Source organism: Periophthalmus magnuspinnatus, chromosome 20 (genome assembly GCF_009829125.3).
Source record: "Periophthalmus magnuspinnatus isolate fPerMag1 chromosome 20, fPerMag1.2.pri, whole genome shotgun sequence".
Lineage (NCBI taxonomy): Eukaryota > Metazoa > Chordata > Actinopteri > Gobiiformes > Gobiidae > Periophthalmus > Periophthalmus magnuspinnatus.
Genome location: NC_047145.1, coordinates 17940653 through 17962124, shown reverse-complemented (window position 1 = coordinate 17962124; position 21472 = coordinate 17940653). Strand labels below are relative to the sequence as shown.

Sequence of the window (21472 nt, the reverse complement as noted above, 5' to 3'; positions counted from 1 at the left end):
CTTGCACCTAATGTTCTTTTTTAAAAAGTTGGGGCAAACACATAAAATGTTACACAACATGAACTACATGAACACTACGGTTTATAACACAAACTTATATGGCACAGAGTCATGCAATACTTGAGATAAGAGTCAAGATCTGCAACTCACAAGAACATTGCACATTTTTATAATGCACTATATTCTGGAATTGTTTACAGTATCTCACTGTTTTGTTAGAGGTTACATAACCAGACGGTCAAATGAAAAGGTCCATGCTCACAAATACATAAATATACATAGACAGTATGCAGTATGTCCCCAGAACTATGAAGACATAGGGCAAACTAGAGCATACACTTCTAATAACAAAACCTGCTAAAACAAGATGGCTGCAAGCAAGAGACCCATCTTGGTTAAAAAAAAAAAGAAAAAAAAAAAAAGAAAAGAAAAAGAAACAAATAAACTGGGCAAATAATGACTATATACAACGACAGATAGACATGTGGACTGTTGGGTAAGGGGGCTTACCTTGAGATTGTCTCCTAGACCCTAGTTGTGTTGTACTCTGATTCATGTTTGCTCAAAGAGCCAATGAGGCAGAACCTGCAATGTCACGGCTCTTTTGTTTAATATCAAACTCTTGTTTTGCATAGATAATGTGCTTCCTAACAGCAAAAATCTCATAAATGCAATTCTAAAAACAGTGATGAGTCTTGCATGCAGACATCATCAAGAACACTGATACAAACTACATGCAAGTATCTCCAAAGAACTTGCCATAACTTTAAGTAAACAACTATCAAATTTCAAAGATCAAGGTGCAGCTTAAAGTACTTTATTTTATAAAATACCATACCAAAATACTGCAGTTTTAATTTTTTGAAAAGCCCTAATTCAAGCCCTTTATGCTCAGTGTTACACTGAATATGACATATTTTATTTAAAACCTTAGTGCATATGTAGGCTACATGTAAAATCAATTTCCTATAAAACTGTAGCAGATGAAGTGCTGGACGTGTTCAACAAAGTGCATGACAGAGGGGCAAAATAAGTATATTTTAGCCCTTTAATTATTTAGTAATTAATGGTAAGTAAAGCAAAAAGAAGCTTGTTATAATTTTAAATTATGAATAAAAGCTAAAATGGGAGAAAAACATAAAATGTAATCCACAAAGTAAAGCCTATGTTTGCTCTTGTTTGATCAGAAATCTAAAGATACTGACCGCTGCACGGCCTTCTCGTGGCGTGAGAGCCGGTGGCTGGTGGTGGGCACTTCCTCCATGTCGTCGTCCAGGTCGCAGCCATTGTCCGCTGCCTCCTGCGAGTAGCTGTGCTTCATGACCAGGATGCTTCTGCGGTTCCCCGTACTGGGCAACAGGGGGCGCACTGACATGGGGGCCTGCGGGAGGTCCGTTAGCAGAGTGGTCGCCTCTCGGGTACTTAGGTTCCCTCTGCTGCCTCTGCCGCTCAGGGACAACTGGGAGAAATGCGCTGATCCCGGGTTGGAGGAGGAGCCGCAGTGGTGATCGTGGACACACCTGGAGGAGGCTCTTCTCAGGGCGTGGTAGTTCTCAAAGTCCTCGGCCAGGTCCACCAGGTCTGCGGAGGCTGCTGCGGCCGAGGTGGTGGAGCGTAAAGTGCACAGCTCGTAGTGGGGCGGCTCAAACACCTCCTGAAAAAGGGTGGGGTCGAAGTCCTCACGGCGCAAAATGTACTTCTTACGAGGCTGTTTGATCTGCACGATGACGGACACGATGAGGAGGAGGAGCACGATGCAGCAGGTCACCCCGATGATGGTGCCATTTGTGTTGTTCAGGTTGTCCAGGATGTTGGCTTTTCTTTTCTCTGTTAAAACATAGTTACAACAGTTAAAATATGTTTTTATTTGCTTTATGATTGTCTTAGACCTCTTCTGTGGCTAGTACTCACCACGCAGCAGGGTTTGGGTTTTATGATCAATTCTACAAGTTTCACTTTAACTGAAACAAGCGCGATAGTCTAATCCTCCATTTTATCCTCATGGGCAATATCCTGGTTTGAGATCTGAAGATGGGTCCGGAGGTGCTCACACATCACCCATCCCCCTCCTCTGCGTATGTTCAGTTTGGCCTCTCCAACTTATTTTTCTGCTGTGCCACTATCTCATATCTGTTCTGTTCCTTTCACTTCACGCTCAAATGTCCTTTTTCATTTCATCACATATTTTGACAGCCTTTTCCACACACTCTCACATACCTGCTCTTCACCTCTTTTCAAACTATAAGCTCTGGAGTGTGGAGCCTATTAAAAACCCTGTCATCTAAGGATTTATTGTTCTTATGTTGAATCGTTTTGACAGATGGACCTCTTCATGTAGGACTCACAGCCGTTACATTTGTCCCGTTTAATATCCATTAGACGTGACATGGTGTGGCATTTGAATATTGCATGAGTGAGCCCTGCACAGATGAACAGAGCCTTTGTCACACACAGATTACATTCAAGAACACAGAAAGAGGGGATCAAACCTGACATTTGTCACTAATGAGACTTCATTTGTCTGTGTGCTTTACAAGAGGAGAGTAACGTGTTGAGAAACCAACCACTTAAAACACGATAACGTATTCTTAGTTTGAAGTTTCAATTGTAGTGTTATATTAGTCTAGATATTTGCAACTTTCAAGTGTTGAGACCACAGTTAGTTGTAAGACTAACTCTCTACTGAGCACAGAAATCATAAAACATTATTAAGCTGGATTAAGTTCAGAAATAGGGTCAAATAGCAAAAAAGTCAGATAGCAAAAAAGCCAAAAAATAATTATAGTGTAGGAAATGTTTTCAGGAACACAAGAAAATATTAAATTTTTTATACAACTGTAAAAAAAAATACATAAAAATAAATAAATAAATAATAATAATAATATTAATAACAACAACAACAATAATAATAATAATAATAATAATAATAATAATAATAATAATAATAATAATAATAAAAACAAAATACATTAATTAAAAAAGAAAGAAAGAAACAAACAAACAAAAAAATATAATAATAAAAAATAAAAATAAATAAATAAATACACAGCAAGACAGCCAGCAGTTTTTCATACTAGTTGAATTCTAATTTTAAAAGTAACCCCTAAATAGTTTAAATGTTATTAGTATAATAGCTTGGAAAGGCTAGGCTCACTTTCCACATTGCCAAGTCTCAGCCAAAAAACACTTTCATATACATCTTGAAAAAAACAAGTATCCTCACTGTCACCTTAAATAAGTGACATGTCCTAATTGCTTACTATGCCGGACAACATCATTAAAACCCCACTGCATGTATTGACGTTTGAGGTCTAATCCAACAGCCCCAGAGGAGCCGCAGAATGGATCTTAAGTTATGTAGTTGAAATATAGTGATGGATGGCGAAAGGTCAGGCTGCAGCAAAGTAATTAATGAGCGATATAGGGCCGCCTGATCCCCCCTGAGCCCACACGCATCTCGGGGAGTATTGGACAGAAGCATACGTCACTGAAATCTGAAGTGAGACGAGCAGATAAATTATGAAGATGCGCAGCAAACACAAGAGGATCGATGTATGGATCCAGAGGCTTTAGGAGCTGTGCACAAGAGACTGGCAGCAACACAAAGCAGGAGAATATTCCGCTTCTCCAGAGGCAAAGAATACACACAAGTACTGCAAAGTAGAACACCAGCTCATGTCTTAGCATTTATAGCTGCAGTTTGCTTTGACATATGAAGAGAAGTGTTCAACTGTGAAATCTGTTATCATGTCATGTTAATTAAATCTTACTTAAATGAATCTATGAAACAACCCACTGAGAAACTGAAATAAAACAGCCTCTTTTTAAACAATATCCTAGTTTGTATTTGAGTAACAACGTCATTATTTTTCCACATAATTCAATAAGACCCAAGGAATTATGTTGATATCCTGTCTTAATATTGTTTATCTAGACGCAAATGATAAAATAAACATACAAAAGTGCGATTATCCAGCCAATTTTGATATAATATTTGATTAGCGCACTCGGAGAATAGAAATACAACATTGTTTTGTTTTTCATAGTAAAGAAAAAAGACATATAAAGTGGAAAAACTCATGGTCGCTCTCCATGGTGCTGAAACAGTTTAGTACAATTTGGATGCTTATATTTGGGCTATAACTTACATTTAACCTACAGAAATGACATGGAATAAACACACAAAAGTACTATTATCCAACTAATTTTGATATAATATTTGATTAGCTCACTCAGAAAATAGAAATATAACATTGTTTTATTTTTTCATAGTAAAGAGAAAAGATACAAGACTTGTGGATAGAAAACTCATGGTCGCTGTCCGTGGTTCTGAAACGGTTTACTACAATTATGATGCTTATATTTGGGCTATAATTTACATTTGACCAACAGAAATGACACAGATTATAGTGTTTTACCTTTACATTGGTTCTCATCCCAGGGGTAGACGCAGTTCTGCATCCCGTTACACACCAGAGTGTTGTTTATGCACATGTTACTGTGACAGAAGAAGGCATCGGCATCACAAGGAGCTGCGAAATAACAAATAATAAAAACAGTTAGCGAGTTACTAACACGCGTCTCACTTATATGGAATATTAAGAACAAATGTCTCCGTGCGCTGATCCCCCATAGTGAGATTATGCTCAGAATTAGCATGGCAGTCACAGATGAGATGACCACGAGTTGCTTTGTGCCAATTTTGCCAGAAGTAAATCTGTCTGGATGTTTCTCAGATCTGCCCTGATCCCCCTGAACCCATCTGTTCTTCATGAATTTTCATCCTCATCTTTCTCTCTCCAAATTTGCAAAGACAACTTGTGGATTTGAATATTTCTGTGTGGCCAAATCCAGTTCATTTATACATTACAGTAGTGTTTATTTATAACCCAACAAACTAAAACAGATGAAATACATAGATTAAAGGTGAGGCGTTTGTCCTCTAAGATATAATAATGGTTTCTCCTTTACAGTATGTGGAGTTGCTGTAAAGTCGTAGCTGTGTAATGCTATATGCTCCCAGTGTTATGGCCCCATCATTTAAATGCAAGGTGCCCTTCCCTTTAACTACCAATAGCACTAATGCACATGTCGTCTGATTGGCCAATTCATTTTCCTCGAGAGCCAATCACACAATAATATTTCTGCATTGTAAAAATTAATTGACTTAGTTTTGATATACTTTGTCGGCGGAGTAACTAAAGCAGGAAACTGTTGCAAATCAATGTGACTGTTTTATCGATTATGGAGCAAGTGGGTGTGATAAAAGTTATTCATTACAGGCGTTGTCTTTACAGCGTGTAGTCATTGGTGTATAAAGTCTATGTTACACACTCGGATTATAACACATTACTCGTTATAGACGGTGACTCTGCATGTGATGAACGACCTGTCAGCACATGTTCTCTGCTCTGTCTCCATAACATTATAGTGTGTGCTAAAACACAATGTCACGCACAACCAGAGGCAGCATGACAGAGGGACTGTTGTGTTACTACTACTACTACTACTACTACTACTGCTGCTGCTGCTGCTACTGCTGCTACTACTACTACTACTACTACTACTACTACTACTACTACTACTACTACTACTACTACTACTACTACTACTACTACTACTACTACTACTACTACTACTACTACTACTACTACTACTACTACTACACATGTTCTCTGCTCTGTCTCCATAACATTATAGTGTGTGCTAAAACACAATGTCATGCACAACCAGCAGTATGACAGAGGGACTGTTGTGTTACTACTACTACTACTACTACTGTTGCTGCTGCTACTAGTACTACTACTACTACTACTACTGCTACTACTGCTGCTGCTGCTACAAATACTACTTCTGCTGCTGCTACTACTGCTACTGCTACTACTACTAGTACTGCTGCTACAAATACTACTAGTACTACTGCTACTACTGCTGCTACTGCTACTACAACTACAACTACTACTATGACTACTACTACTACTACTACTACTGCTGCTACTACTGCTGCTACTACTATGACTACAACTACTACTACGACTACTACTACTACTAGTGCTCCTGCTACTACTACTACTACTACTACTACTACTACTACTACTACTACTGCTGCTGCTGCTACTTCTACTAAAACTACAAAAAAACATTTGCAAACATATAAAATTCTATTAAATGCTGACAGCTGATTTCATGTCACTGTTTTCATTTTACCTTTATGAAACATGATACCAGTCCTCCTTTATCCAACCCACCCAACTCCAATTATTTTGCAAATACACTTTTCACAGTTATGTATATTTAATACCTTCTGCTGTTTGTGAGTAATTACATTCATCCCAAGGAATTACCTCATGATAAACTTATATTTATTTGTTTTCTCTGTACACCATAAACATGCGTGCTGTTGGCAGTAACTCACAGATATCACTTCTCCACGTGTGTCCATTTACTTGTAATAATCATTGTCCTTACACGGCAGGAGCCACAGGGGGGCGCCAATCTCTTCCATTAGTTCTACACTGCACACCACAGGGTAAAGACCATTTTAAGCATGCGATTCCCAGTAATCTGCTTTCAAATTCATTTAAAGACATTTTGTGGTGAGATGTGTCCTTTTGGTCAAACAGAGCCGCCTCCAGCAGCCAGTAGAGGCGTAATTAACTCTTAAATGAGTAGTTGATGGGTACGAGGGGGATTTGGCTGTAAAATGCCAGCAGCAACAGGAGGTTCATGAATTTTTAAACGAACAAGAGACTACAGAAGTGGCTTTTGTGTGGCTGGGTGAAAAAACAAGCATCACGAGAACAGAAATAACTCTAAATGGACTGAGACTGCACTCCCAAAATTGGTCTCGGGAGGGCGCCCCCCGCAATTTGCAGAATAGGATTGGAAAGGATTAGAAGGACAGTACGCCAAATATTATACAAGTACTACATGGATATATCGACATAATAATCCGGAAGTACTACTCATTTACATAACAGGTTTAACCCCGAAACTAGTCCAAATGCAGTTAGTGGTTGCACATTACAAAATGGTGAAAAATGAACACCGTTGCCATGGTAATTAACGAAATAAAATGCTAAAAAGTGCTCAAAATGTCACCTATAATGGGAATCCTTTTACCTAGGATCCAGATTACACACTTTTTCAACACTTTAATGAAGATGTGAGTGAATCTCCCCATTTTAAGTCGATTTATTCAACTGTCTAAAATTATTTACTTCTGAATCCTACAGGTTCATGGAGCTACAGGTGCAGACTACACCTGCGTCTTTTATGGGGCGTTTTCCACAATGAGTGCTTCTGCAGACCCTTTAAGTCTTTTCATGTCCTCAGCAGCTGTGACTACCCATTGGGCCCGGTGGCTTTTAGAGACATGTGCACAGCTGCGGAGGTTTCACTGAGGTAGAGAGTGTTCCCAAACATCTTTACAGCAGTTTGAGAGGACTCGGCTCATGTGGTCGCATACGTACACACACACACACACAAAAGCTGAACAGGAACAGGAAGTAAGGAAAAAAAGAAAGGGAATCAAAAGAAGCACCTTGTAAGACGCTGTGTGATCTGGTTGTCATAGTAGTCATGCATCATCAAATACAAGTAATACCAGGAGGATTTGCTCTGCCTGTAAACTGCACTCAACTTAATCTCTGCATAATTTGGATAAAAAAGAGACGCTAATACAAGGCAGATGCGGTAGTGGCCTAGCGAATGAGCGGATGGTTGGAGGGTCGAGTCCCAGCTCCAAAGATACCTGCATTATTATAAAGGTATCTAAAGGTACATTGGCATGAAAGTATAGGATTATGTATTTATTTTACACATCTATGCCCCTGGAGTTGTTTTTTAAATGCCCCATATTACACTATTTTCTGATTTGTTATAATGTTTCCTCATCACAAACATCTGGAGTTGTGTTTCGTTTCATTCACACGTAAAGGTAATACAGGAAGTACTGCACTGTGTTTTTAAACTCCTTACACCTTCACTAGAATCATTTGGATAATTTCAGCTCTGGAATTGTCAATCTCTACTGAACAAAAAGGTAAAAGGTTGCTGTTAATATTAAAACAACCACTTCGTGACATCACAAGGTGCGACGGAGCATTTTGAGCTTTGAAGATGTACAGACTAAAAATAAAGAGTTACTCAAACATGTGTGAATGAAACAAAACACAATTCCAGGTATGTTTTTAGGAGGTAACAGCATTATATCGTGGCTTACAACAGGAGTGTCCAAACGTTTCTCAGTAAGGGCCACATATAAAAACACTGACAAAGCTGAGGGCCGATTGAGGGCCATAGACTGGCCGCGAATACAGTGAATACTTCAAATCTGTGTTATTAATACAAGTTAGACTGAACCACTAGACCTTTATTCACACTTACATCCTCAATGGGACATGTTAAATATTTGATAAATAAATAAATTGATTTGTTAAAGTAGATTTTCAGAAATATACAGTAATAAAAAGTACTGTTTAAGGTAATATGGGCCAACTCACTTAGAAGCTTGAGGGCCATGAAAAATTGGTCTGAGGGCCACATTTGGCCTCTGGACCACAGTTTGAACATGCCTGGTTTACAAGATAATGTAAGAACCTTTAAGACTATAATTGAGCTGTATTGGCTGTTTTAGAAAAGACAGTAAGGAGCATGAAATGGGGTGAAGAGCGGGGAGAGACATACAGCATTTAAAAAAGTGGAGAATCTAACAATGGTGATACAGTGGTCAAACCTCTAAAGCACAGTATGACACATTTTGGTTATTTTCAAGTGTTTTTTTTGTTACTGTTTTCCACAATACAAATTTACCTTATGACCTAGAATACAAACACAATTGCTGGGGTCAGAAAAGTGGGTCGTTTTTTGAATTCTTTGACAGTTGAAATAGCGCAGCAGCCTGATGTGGTCGTGGCCTGTTGTATATTCAGTCTATGGAGCACCTGAGCGTGGAGCACTGACAGGCTGCGACCGGAGCAGAGCCGGCCGCCGCGCTATGACGACGGCCTGGCACGGATCGCCTCAGTGACTTAGGCAGCACCGTTACCCCGGCAACAGCACACCGCGGGCTCTGATGGTAAAACGGACCCACCAAAGAGACTGGACTCTGCAAACACTGGAGCAGGTCTGTGGGTTTAGACTGAGGAGAGATGATTTATCTTGAACAATGAAGGCAATCAGGAAGTATCTGCTGACTTGAAGGCTGGGGACGAAGTGGGTTAAGCCACGATATAACGTGTTCATATAGTCTGGGAATTGTTGAATATTATTAGGATTGTGTCGTCATACATTATAGAATTGCTAATTAGCCTGATGTTGAACCAACGGAGATTTAAGATGCTCATTCAAAAAGTATTCTCATCCAATAGTGTGATAAATGTATTTGTATTATGTTAGACAATACATCTGTAATAGCCTCTGTGCACGGGAGCATGCTAGCTAGCTCACTGTGCCTCAAAGCTAGTGCTAACTGTTATTAAAAGCACAAAATATAAAATAAACAACCTATAAAAAATTTAAATTGATTAATGTAAAGACTACTCTGTCAAGATCCCAGTCTGCCTTGTGTTTTGTGCTGTTTTCCCTCTATTCTGTGTCAGATCCTGGAGCTGGGTGGAGATTCGGGCTCCTCCCACGCACGCGTGCAACTAATCTGTAATCAAGCTGCACCTGGAGAGGACAAAGGGACCGAGGACCTGACACTCAGCGCTACATCGTCCGCGTATCCTCAGTGGTACTGCTCTGCTCAGCTCAGTCTTGTTTTTGAGTTCATGCCCTTTGCGCTCAGTTAGATATCTTTGTTCCTTGCCAGATGACGTTCCCTGAACCTGCACCGCGCCTCCGTCTCCGACCCAGCTCTCCACGACCAGTACAGATTTCTTCGTCTCTGACCCCGCTGCCTACTACCCGCTTGAAGACTACTGCACACAACCCCGCTCTCAACTGTCTGCTCCATCAACCTTCATTTGCATAACTTTATCTGTAAATAAGTTCTGAATCTTTGGTCCCCCTGTCTGTTTTTACAACATATTTGGTTGCTTTAATATGTGGATTATTTCACTTTCAATTATTTTAACATCTGTCATGCTCAAAATTAGCATTAGCATTAGCTTTGAGACACAAATACCTCCCTTTCTAAGCACAAAAGTGGCATCTGCTGAAGAATGAATTTTATTTGTGTAGTATTTAACATCGTCACTTTCCACAGCCTTATCTTTAAATATTCATTTTGGCACGATTCTGCAAAAAACTCAGATATACAATTGGACAGGAAGTAGTGAGGCTGCCGGACAAACTACCTAACAAACACCTGAAGTGATCTCGAAATGATGTTATTATCATGAAATCTCAATTCCATCGTAAACTATTTTTGTTGGAGCACGTTCAGGCAAAAGTTGGGCATTTTAAAAGTCCCACTCTGTGTTTCTACTTGAATAAACCTATAAATGCAAGTTCGAAATTGTAGTGGATAATCTTAGTTTTCATTCAACCTACTTCCTTAAACATTGTGACTAAAGGAAACAGCCTTTTTACGATCAGCAGCAGCGTCGTAGTGTTTGGTCTGTTTCTACAGGTGAGCATTAGCTCTGGTGTAATTGAAGGTCTATTTGAATGCGGCCTAAATTACACTGCGATGCTAAATATAGTGTGCACAATGAGCTGCAGTGAATGAGGCTTGATTGAGAATAGGATGTGATACAATTGATCTGTGTAGGACATTGTGCCTGTTCAGGGTGATCTGTTTTCATTTAAAATAGTTACGCCTGCAGTTTTGTCTGTACCCTGTGAACTTTTGCAAATGTTTAAGGCTTAATGTGCTGACACTGTTAAAGTTGGGAAGAAGAATATATATTTTTCCCCTATAATTTTTGTAGAATATCACTATACGTGCTTGTTTGGAAAATTGCTGCGTCTTTATTTTTAATTAGCTATCTTTGCAGAGAATGGATTTGTTTTGTTTTTGTTTTATTTCAAGCTGCTGCTCATTTAAAACTGTATTCACATATTGACAAAATTTCGGATGATAGAAAAGCTAATTTCTCAAAACGGTTTGGGAGGAAGAAAAACTTAATTAACACAATTCACTTCAATTTAACCCATTCTCGTTTTGTTATCTTATCCGTCTTACTCAATATTATTATACCTTCCATGCAACAGTTTAAACATGATCTTAATGTCTAATAAAGTGCAATATCGGTTAAAAAGTCCCAACTACAAATCAAACACAAAAAGCTTATGGTAAATAGCATCACATGTCTTACAAAATCTCCAGTAAAACCTTGAACAATTTGCCCCAAACCAATATAAAGACCTTATTGATGTTATACCTCCTCTCTCATTCTGCACTGGCTGTATTACGGTGCTCCACAAGAGGCATGACGCTGCTCGCATTCACTGTGTTAGCTATTAAAATCCCCATAAAACTAAATGGAAACCTCTGGCAGTACATTGTAAGTGAACGGCATCTGATGCAAGCCGCTATAAACCTGACCCATGTTCTTGCATCCTGCATTTATGGGCCACAATAAGGATCACGCTTACAGGGTAGTATTATGGGATATTCAGTGCCGGGGCGGGGCGTTAGGGGTTGGGCTTACGCTCTTGGTAGGTGGTGAAGAGGATGCGGAATCGGCTCTTTCGACTGGCCTCGTCCGCCCACATGCGGATGACCCCCAGAGTGGACACCAGCATGATGTCGTTGGCAACAGTGGAGCAGAACTTACTCTTGAGGTCTTCCACTGAGCTGAGACAGGAAAGACGTTAGCGTGAGTTAGAATCAGGTTTTATAGGAATTTGGAGATGCAAAATACAGATCTGGCATTCAATTTAAAGACATATAACGCACAATTGATTTTTAAGAGCTTTAACCATGTTATAATGGCTTCCTCTCATCAGTAACTCACTTGTTTACTCAGTTGTATTTAAACTGATTGAGGCATGTTTGAGTTATTCTAATGTATAATTATTCTAATGTATAATTTTGGGATTTGTTTGTGCTTGTTTGTGCTTGTATCTGCTGTATAGTGATAATATATGACACTTGTGGATAATTATGTTATGATTTGCACATTTAAACTTTCAATATTCATTTGAAATGACTTAATTAATAAAAGAAATAACCGTAAACGTCATCACAACAAAACACTGTAGATGACACTAGCAAACAGAGGATTTTTATTAATTTTTATCAAAATGACTCTGCCAAATCCTCTGTATATCACTGAATAAGAAAATAAAATTGGAGTACACAACAGTGGATGTAGGCCAGTGGTGGTGAAAACGGCGAATGATCAATATGGCGTCTTGAAAATAAGCAATTAAAAATTGCTCAAACATGCACGAAACGCTCCAAATTCAACGTCAAGAGGGTAAATGAGAAGGAGAAACAACTATAACACGGTTAAAAGCTCTGTGAAGTTGATTTTGCTTTAAGAAAAAAACGAAAGACCCACCTGCCTCCATCATACACCGCCACAAAGTTACGCTTGCATTCGTTTGAGTTAGCCATCTCATAGTCCAGGAAACGAAGGTAGATCTGAAAAAATATAAAAAAAAAAACATTACTGACCACATGAAAGCACACTAATACACATACAGTAAATAATACAAATCAAGAGAAGGGAGTAGTTGTAAATTACGTCTTCTCTTGACTTACCCATTACCACTACACTGTATGGAGACGTGTTTTAAAGGAATAACATGGAAAGAGTGTCTGGCAAGTCTACAAATGTGTGTGAAATGAGGGCTAGAATACAGCAACACCTATTATAGACCTAACATAACACCTCAAACAAACTATACATACGCCATTTTCCATCTCAAGTAAAAATCACTGTTTTATTTTGCCTTTCCCAGACCCTCTGCAGTCCATTAACAGACATCTGGAAACGATGTCTCCTGTTTACATTCTTGAATAGTCCACTACACTGAACACTTCATTAATGTTCTACTGTACTATGAATACCTCCTTTATACACAATACACTGGGTGAGGTCAGATGGAGTAAAGCAGAATATACTCAATAAGAAAAAAAGATGCGTTATGTCTCAGTGGTCCAGGTGTGATCCATAGCAAAAGAAACAAACAGAAACAAATAGGTGTGTTAGTTTCAGTGTAGTTAGCTCCTCTTTTCAGATAAAAGGCAGTGTCCACCAGCAATCTGACTGAATCTCAGGACTGAAGAAACGACTAGGATGAGCAGTGAAACGTCTTCACTCTCGAACTTTTGTACAGTCTACACAATAGAATTTTTCTTTTGCAATAAGTTAAAAAAGGTAAGAAAGAAAAAAGTATCTGGGGGAATTACTTCTTTATAACAGAAGAGTGCAACTGTTTGGGCATAACATCTGATTTAAAATTTGATAGGTTAAAAAATAGTGCAAATAATCTGGTATTTTCAAAGAGCAGACCATGAAAATTTGAAAAAAAACCCCAAAAAAACAAAAAAAAACCCCAACATAAAGCAGTTGTCAGTATTGAAGACTGTGGGAAGCTTTAAGTGTTTCCAAAGGCTTTAACTATTTTCATTTACATACATTTCCATATTTTAATGCATGTCCTTAGTTGTTATGTTATGATAATTTAAGGTTTAAGTTTATTTTATTGTCCCCGTAGGAAAATTTGGTCAGTGGGTGCCACAGTGCAGTGCTGGAGGACCCATCTCCGTGATCTTGTTGCTATGTTAGTTGGAGGATTGTAATTATTGTGCATGTTTTAGGTTGATGGGGGAAACTGGAGTGAAACCCACCCGGAAACAGAGAGAAACAACCAAACTGACAAGCAAAGACAAGCCTGGACAACCTAGAGATCAAACCTGGGACATCGTTGCTGCAAAGTGTGAGCCCCCATGCTGACGTTAATATTCTTTTTTTATGCTGCCTCTTTTATTCACTGACAATGACAGTAAAATTGCCTCTGATTCTGATTATTATTCACTCCCATGACTAAATGAAAGTTTTCACCAAATCATGATTTCAAAGATTAATCAGCGTCTTCTTCTATACCCCGCACAGCAAAAACCATCGCCTCAGTCTCCTCTACACGAGTAAAGGTCAAAGGGGCACATCTTGTACAAGCGTTTTCACACAGTCACCTGTCAATCATCCATCAGGCCTGAGCTCGTCCAATCAGAGCCTGCGTTCTGGTCGAGTGGCTGCAGCTCTCCCATCATTACAGTTAATGAGTGGAACGCCCCTGGACTGTGGCCGGGTAATGTGATACTTTATAAATGCACCAAGACAAAAGCCGCAGATGGGACGGGATAATGGACCCTGCAATGTCAACTCAGCTTCACCAACATGACAAGAGCAATACATCCGCCGGGACAAAACAAGCTAGCCAATTTCCCCCCAAGCTCCCATTTTGGTGTCAGTAATAGTGAGTCTAATAAAACAGTGTCATATTGTGCCACTTCGCTGACTGCTGCGGCTTCATCACAGAAAACAGGACATTTTGTATCCCGCAGATAAATTAAATAGTGCCGTGTCAGCGTAATCTGTAGGGTATATGATAGTGTACAGTATAGATTGTGCAGAGACAAACACAATCTAGGAGACACATATTCATCGCTTGTTCCCGGATGATTCAAGCGCTAAGTTCGTATCAGCAGATTTGGTTCGTTTTGGATTAAGTTTGTAAAGAAAATAATTTGCACTTCGCTTTGAACAGACTGGCTATGACATTCCAGGCCACTGAAATTTATTTTAATAATTGAAAACCACTTTTTGTGATAATTTGATGTTTTTGTGTCAACTTGTTCCCCTCTTTTCATCACAGTCAAAGCGGTGTACTAATGGGCAACACAGTATAACGCAGGGTTTTAGTTTTAAGACGCTAAAAGCTTTGTTTTTGAGATAACCTTAAATAAGTGCAAGGTATTTTGAGAAAACAGCATTGATTTTATTATGAAAAGTGCGTTTTTGTATGAACTATTTTTTTTTTTTTTTTTTTTTTATTTTGAGAGACACATTTACCTTTATTTATTCAAGACATGGATGCAGTTGTAATGTATCTCAAGTGGATTAAAACCACGAAAAATCACTGTGCAACATTGAACATACGCAACCTATAATAACCGTGATAGGACAAAATGTAAAAAAAAACAAAACAAAATCATTCTTGTTCTTAAAAGGCACTGTACATAATTTTTTTTGTGCCTTAAAAACAAGAAAAAAAAAAAACTAGCTCATTTAAAAAATTTGCAGTGGTTCAAAGTTCACGTTAATGCTAATAACAATCAGCATACTAGCCACAGACTTCCTGATCCTGACATATTTTGACCCCAAGAGCTGCTTTTACAATAAATCTGTACCGAAGCAGGAGACATTCTGTGTAAAGACATAAATAAAAATGGGGTACGGGGCTTTTAATGTGAAAAAACACCATTCACACATACATACGTTACTCAACTTTATAGCACAACTTAATTTTATCCCAAGCCAAGAGGTCTCTGTTGGTAAAAGATTAAAAAGAGAATTGGTGGTCAGTCCTCCGTCTTTAAACAGAACGATGGCAATAGATCAGATAGATACAATCACCAATTTGTAATGAAACAGATCGGCTGTGGTGGAAAATGGGCTGCCTCTTCATCGATTTGTATAATGATGCAGAATCCATCACTGCTCTGAAGAATAGCTCCTCCTTGTTGCCTAAAAGGTTCCCGATACGCTCTTGGTTGGGCTCATTATTGCCTGAATGAATGTCCATATTTTGGTCATTATGTTTGCAGACAGACACTGCATGGGGTTAGGCTATCAGGGCCAGGTGCACTCAAAAATACAAATGATTTCCTCCAGCAAGATAAGATTTGCACGAAAACAGCTGTGGGCAGAATGGGACAGGCTAATCAAGATCAGCGTCCTTTAGGGTGTTACTGTCCTCCTATGAATTATACTAAGGCACTTTTTTAGGCATTTTATGACCAGTGAGAAGTGACAAAAGGACAAAGTGTAGCAGTTCATCAAAGCTAATGTTAGCGGGAAGTAGCTATTTTGGATGTTGGTGTATTATAAAGCTGGTTGGACAGATATTAGTGGGCTTGATGAGGGACAAAAAGCATTTCTAAAACACGCTAAGTATGGAGGAATAAAAACAAAAACAAGAAAAGAACTAACAGGAGAGATACTGGAACGAAATATACACTGAATACTTGTACAACGCTAGTACAAATAGTGTTTCATTCAATTTACATTATATTTTCTTTTGTAATCATAGCCTGTATATATAAATGGACGTAGCTAACCTGGTAGTCGCGACGTTCCAAATAGGAAGTGAGTATGGGCGCGCTTGTAACTCCATCCACTCTCTTTTTACATGATTCTGGTGTTTTTATTTCGCTATTTTGTCCATAAATCAAGATATAATAATAGACAAACCAGATGCCTTCATTCCTCGAAGTCACTCCTACTAGCGTTAGCAACAGGTTTGATTGACAGCGTTGTTAAGCGTCTGTTTTCTGCTAAACCGGTGGGAATCTTTACCAACATGCTCCAAATTCGCTCCTACAACCGCTAGCCACGATGAGCTTCATTTGACTGGAGCTGAACGCTATGGGTGACGTCACACTTCTTTATGACTATGTTTGTAATATTAGCGTGTTTCTCTCTTGCGTCTTTTCTATAAATGATGCTAAATAAACGATAGATGACATTGGATCACATTGTAAAAATTTGTCAAGTAATCATTACGTTTTGCCTGTCCGCTGTGATCATAATCTATATAATCTTCCCACAATATGCCAAGGAAGGATGGTGAGCCCAGTAATGTAATTTGAAAGTTGATTTTGTGGCTAAAGCAAGGTTAAAATAACTATTTAAACAGAGCAAAGCCTGCTGCAGTGCTGTCACTTCTGGCAACAACACTGGGGCATTATTGCTTACTCCAACAATATAGTTTCTTTCTGCTTCTCTTGTGCTGCTGCAAGGGCTGCCCCTGTCTCTGCCATCTCCGCCTAAAGCTCCTCCATATGTTTCCTAAAATGCATTATTAAGTATCTCCCTGTATTCTCCTTGTGTCTCTGTGGAGCATTGGGTCCTGTCTAATTAGAGCCTCCAGTATAGGATGTGATTCTGTGAGTTTTTGGCACAGTGGCTTTAGCGCAGTGTGTATCAGCAGAGGGGAAATAAAAGTGCTGGCCCTAACCTCAGGTGTGTACATTGTGTACAGTTAGAGAGGGACGGTATCCTCTGCATCTCCTTCACTCAGATAACATGAGTCTGCATTATGGCTGTGTAGAGACAAGACTGTAATATACACAGGGAATTATTGATCCATGACTAATCCACTTTATGCAACGTTCTTTCACCAAAAGCAATAGATAGAAAAGATCCAAAGAAACCAACGAAACGGGACACTGGAGAAAGGTATTTTCATATTGACTCTGTTTCTCTCCATACATTTTACAACAAGAAGTAGCAGTGTTGGTATCATAGACTGCATATATAAATGGACATAGCTAAACTGCTAGCCACCGCATTCCAAATAAGAAGTGAGCATAGGTGCGTTTTCAGCTCCATTGACTCTGGCTCCAAATCACTTTACACTGAAATACTACTGTCCCTCTCTCTGTAACTGCTGCTGTCAGGCTCTTAAAATGTTCATATTAACCCACGTTACACGATCCTGGTTTTATTTCGCTATTGTGTCCATAAATCAAGATATGAACATTAATAACAAACAAATCAGGCGCCATCTTTCCTGAGGTTGCTCCTGCTAGCATTAATAACAGGTTTGATTGACAGCTTGATTGACTAAGTGCACACTCCCAGCTAAACCAGCAATGCGGGTTTCAACAGTTGTGCTCCTGATTGGCTCTTTGGTTGCTATGATACTCGCAGTCAAAATTCCAAATATGGAAGTTGGCTCCAAATATGGCCCTGTAAATACTAATCTCGACAAGCGTCTGTGGTTGGTATATACTTCCTAATTTGTCCCAAATGCAGACACACATACAGTAATTACATTGTGAACTATCTCAAAGGACGAAAGCATGTGGCACAACCAGGCCAGGTAAGATCTGGTAGAGGCAAGCCTGCTCAGAGTAAGATGCATATTTTTCAAGGTATTTTTTGCAACACAAAGCCTGTAATTGAACACATAACATAACAAGATAAACATAACGCAATGCTGTTGAACATTCAAGGCTAAGCAAACTATCTCCATGGAGACCCACCCACTAAAAAAGTTATATGGTGCAGTTTTATATACACACACACACAAAACAGGATTTACAATTGAATGTTTTGAGTTCTAGCTCCCCATTTGTCTGCCTGACTCACCGAGTGCTTTTTTAGGCAGCGATTTGCAGTCACATTTGGTGAATATGTGGACCTAAGTGTGTCTGCAGGCGTCAACTGTTTTTATGATACATGCGCCGTAGTAACCATCTCTGTGGCACAGAATTTGTAACATATTGTACAACCTTATGGGAGCCAAACACACACACAGTTTTCAGATGGGGTGTTTCATGAGCAGCAGTGGAGCGACTGAGAATAAATTTGTGTTAAAACTTGTATTTGGGGGTTGTCGATCAGAGCTGGTGTCAGACTGCAGAAGGAGGCACGGCCAGAGGGCACAATACGACACAGACTCCAACCACAGACACATAGATCAAAGTGCCAGCGATGCCCCCTGTTTGTACTGAAAGGAAATACACAGCTACTGAAGATGCTAACACAAATAAGTCAAATTTATGTTATTTTAATCTCATACAGTAGATAAAACACCCACACAATTTATATGTTTTTAAAGTTCATATTACATATAATTACAATATAATAATGGTGTGATTTGTCAATGACCCTGTTGACTGTCAAAGCTTTGAAAAAACGTCATCACAGTCACATGGCACATAAAAAATCTGCTGCATTTAAAAGACATGTGTTTAAGTTCTTTAGCTCATGTGGTCTTGGTTTGTGTCACATTAGCTCTGTCATAAAGTTCAGCTTCCTTCAGTTGAGGCTAAAGTTAAGCCCCTCCTTCCACAGGGAGATTTTGAAAAAGCAATCCACACATTTGTAATGTCATTTGGATTGTTTGTATGTGGGGCTGAACCAAGGACCAAAAACTAAAAGATGAGATCATGTCACGCATGTGCTGTGCAGCCTGCACTGACTCCTGTTTCATATCAGGTGCAATTCAAAATGTTATTGTGTTTAATGTCTGAACTCTATGGGTTCTCTTTATTTGAGGGAGTTACTGCAGCCCTGTACTCCACCCTCAGCCCTGAGGTCAGGGGACCTTCTCCTGCTGACTGTGCCCAGAGCCAGCATCAAGACCAGAGGTGACAGAGCCTTTTCTGTGGCAGCGCTCAGACTATGGAACAGCGCCCTCTGTCTGTCAGATCCTCTCAGTCTTTAAGACTAGACGGAAAACCCACTTCTCCCTGGCATTTAATACTAACTAGACAAGATAAGTTGGTGTTTTATTGCACTTTTCCTATATCATATTAGCTGTATATTTGTTTTTCTGCTGACTTTTATTTGAAGCACCTTTGACAGTTAAAGTTGTTTTGAAATATTTAAATGTGCTATAATGTTTGAACTGAACATACCACATTTAAATTACATTGTTCTCCTTGTTATAATGGGATCATATACATTTCAAACTTAAACACCAGGTAAAGTAACCATAATTTTAAGGTCAATGACCACTCAGAGGGTTTTTAGTGTCCCATTTTAGAGACGAATATGATGTAAGTGTATAGGCAAAGAATGCCCTTCACAAAGTTCTTAAAGTACTTTAAAAAATATATATATAATATTATTATTCTATAGGCACTAAAGGTGGAAGATAACCGGCTTGGGGCACAAATGGAGATTTGAAGGGCATTTGTAGTGGAAAATATGGGCATTAACTGCACATAGAGAAATATAAGATAAGAGCTAAGCTAGTGCACAGGCCATGAATCATAGTCACAGTTATTATCAGCCAATCAGTGTGCATGTGTGTGTGTGTCGCCGGGTAAAAAATGGCTGAAAGCGCCCCATCAGACTTATCACAGTTTTTATCATTGAGGGAGTGAAGCTTAATAGCTTCCCTAATGTGTGATCTATGACTAAATGCGGGCGCACAGCTAGTGACAAAGGATCAGGATAATATCTTAACATTAGCAGGTGCAGAATTACTCCGCCAAACAGATTGTGCTGCAGTTGAGCGGGCATTACTTTCACTCCCTTCAAACAGGCCCATTATATTGGGTTCATTATGAGATAATCAGAGAGTCAGTCAGGGCATCGTGATTGGACTTTTGAATGTACCTGAAAATGTAATATTGATTCTGACTTGTGCAAAAAGACTACTCCTATGTGTACAAAACAGGTCCTCTGACTCAACCACTTAAAATGTCCCTGGAATGTGACTCTGGTCAGTTGTTTACTCATGCTGTAGTTATTGCTGTAGTTGTTACTCATGCTGTAGTTATTGCTGTAGTTGTTACTCGTGCTGTAGTTGTTGCTGTAGTTGTTACTAGTGCTGTAGTTGTTACTCGTGCTGTAGTTGTTACTCGTGCTGTAGTTGTTACTCGTGCTGTAGTTGTTACTAGTGCTGTAGTTGTTACTAGTGCTGTAGTTGTTACTCGTGCTGTAGTTGTTACTCGTGCTGTAGTTGTTACTCATGCTGTAGTTATTGCTGTAGTTGTTACTCATGCTGTAGTTATTGCTGTAGTTGTTACTCATGCTGTAGTTATTGCTGTAGTTGTTACTCGTGCTGTAGTTGTTGCTGTAGTTGTTACTCATGCTGTAGTTGTTACTAGTGCTGTAGTTATTGCTGTAGTTGTTACTCGTGCTGTAGTTGTTACTCGTGCTGTAGTTGTTACTAGTGCTGTAGTTATTGCTGTAGTTGTTACTCGTGCTGTAGTTGTTACTCGTGCTGTAGTTGTTACTAGTGCTGTAGTTGTTACTAGTGCTGTAGTTGTTACTCGTGCTGTAGTTGTTACTAGTGCTGTAGTTGTTACTCGTGCTGTAGTTGTTACTAGTGCTGTAGTTGTTACTAGTGCTGTAGTTGTTACTAGTGCTGTAGTTGTTACTCGTGCTGTAGTTGTTACTCATGCTGTAGTTGTTACTAGTGCTGTAGTTGTTACTAGTGCTGTAGTTGTTACTCGTGCTGTAGTTGTTACTCATGCTGTAGTTGTTACTCGTGCTGTAGTTGTTACTAGTGCTGTAGTTGTTACTAGTGCTGTAGTTGTTACTCGTGCTGTAGTTGTTACTCGTGCTGTAGTTGTTACTAGTGCTGTAGTTCTTTAACTGTGAAATCGATTAATGTTAGTCAATGGAATATTAGTTGACCAAAAGTTTTATTAGTCATATAATCATTTTTATCAGGTTTTCATGGACATAGCAGAAAGGAGAATACACAGAGTTAGCTCTAGTTGTGACTGGACAGTTTAAATAGCTTTTTATTCAGTAAAGGATTGTGGATGGAAATTAGCTTCCTGAGCTACAAACTGATCCTAACATGTCTGCACACTGTACTT

At 39.1% G+C, this 21472-nt stretch overlaps 1 protein-coding gene across 3 annotated transcripts in view; it reads right to left on the bottom strand.

Annotated features, from left to right (window-relative positions):
- neto1l (neuropilin (NRP) and tolloid (TLL)-like 1, like) overlaps positions 1–21472 on the bottom strand; it is an 86987-nt gene that overhangs the window by 1826 nt on the left and 63689 nt on the right. For 2 of the 3 annotated variants that reach the window (XM_055229956.1, XM_033985881.2), the window contains exons 7-10: positions 12456–12538; positions 11601–11746; positions 4419–4532; positions 1206–1827 (exon numbers count right to left, since the gene is read on the bottom strand). In XM_055229956.1, the coding sequence (XP_055085931.1) occupies positions 1206–1827; positions 4419–4532; positions 11601–11746; positions 12456–12538 (965 nt within the window). Of the gene's footprint in view, positions 1–510; positions 586–1205; positions 1828–4418; positions 4533–11600; positions 11747–12455; positions 12539–21472 lie in introns of all 3 variants that reach the window. The other variant, XM_033985880.2, reaches the window with a different exon arrangement.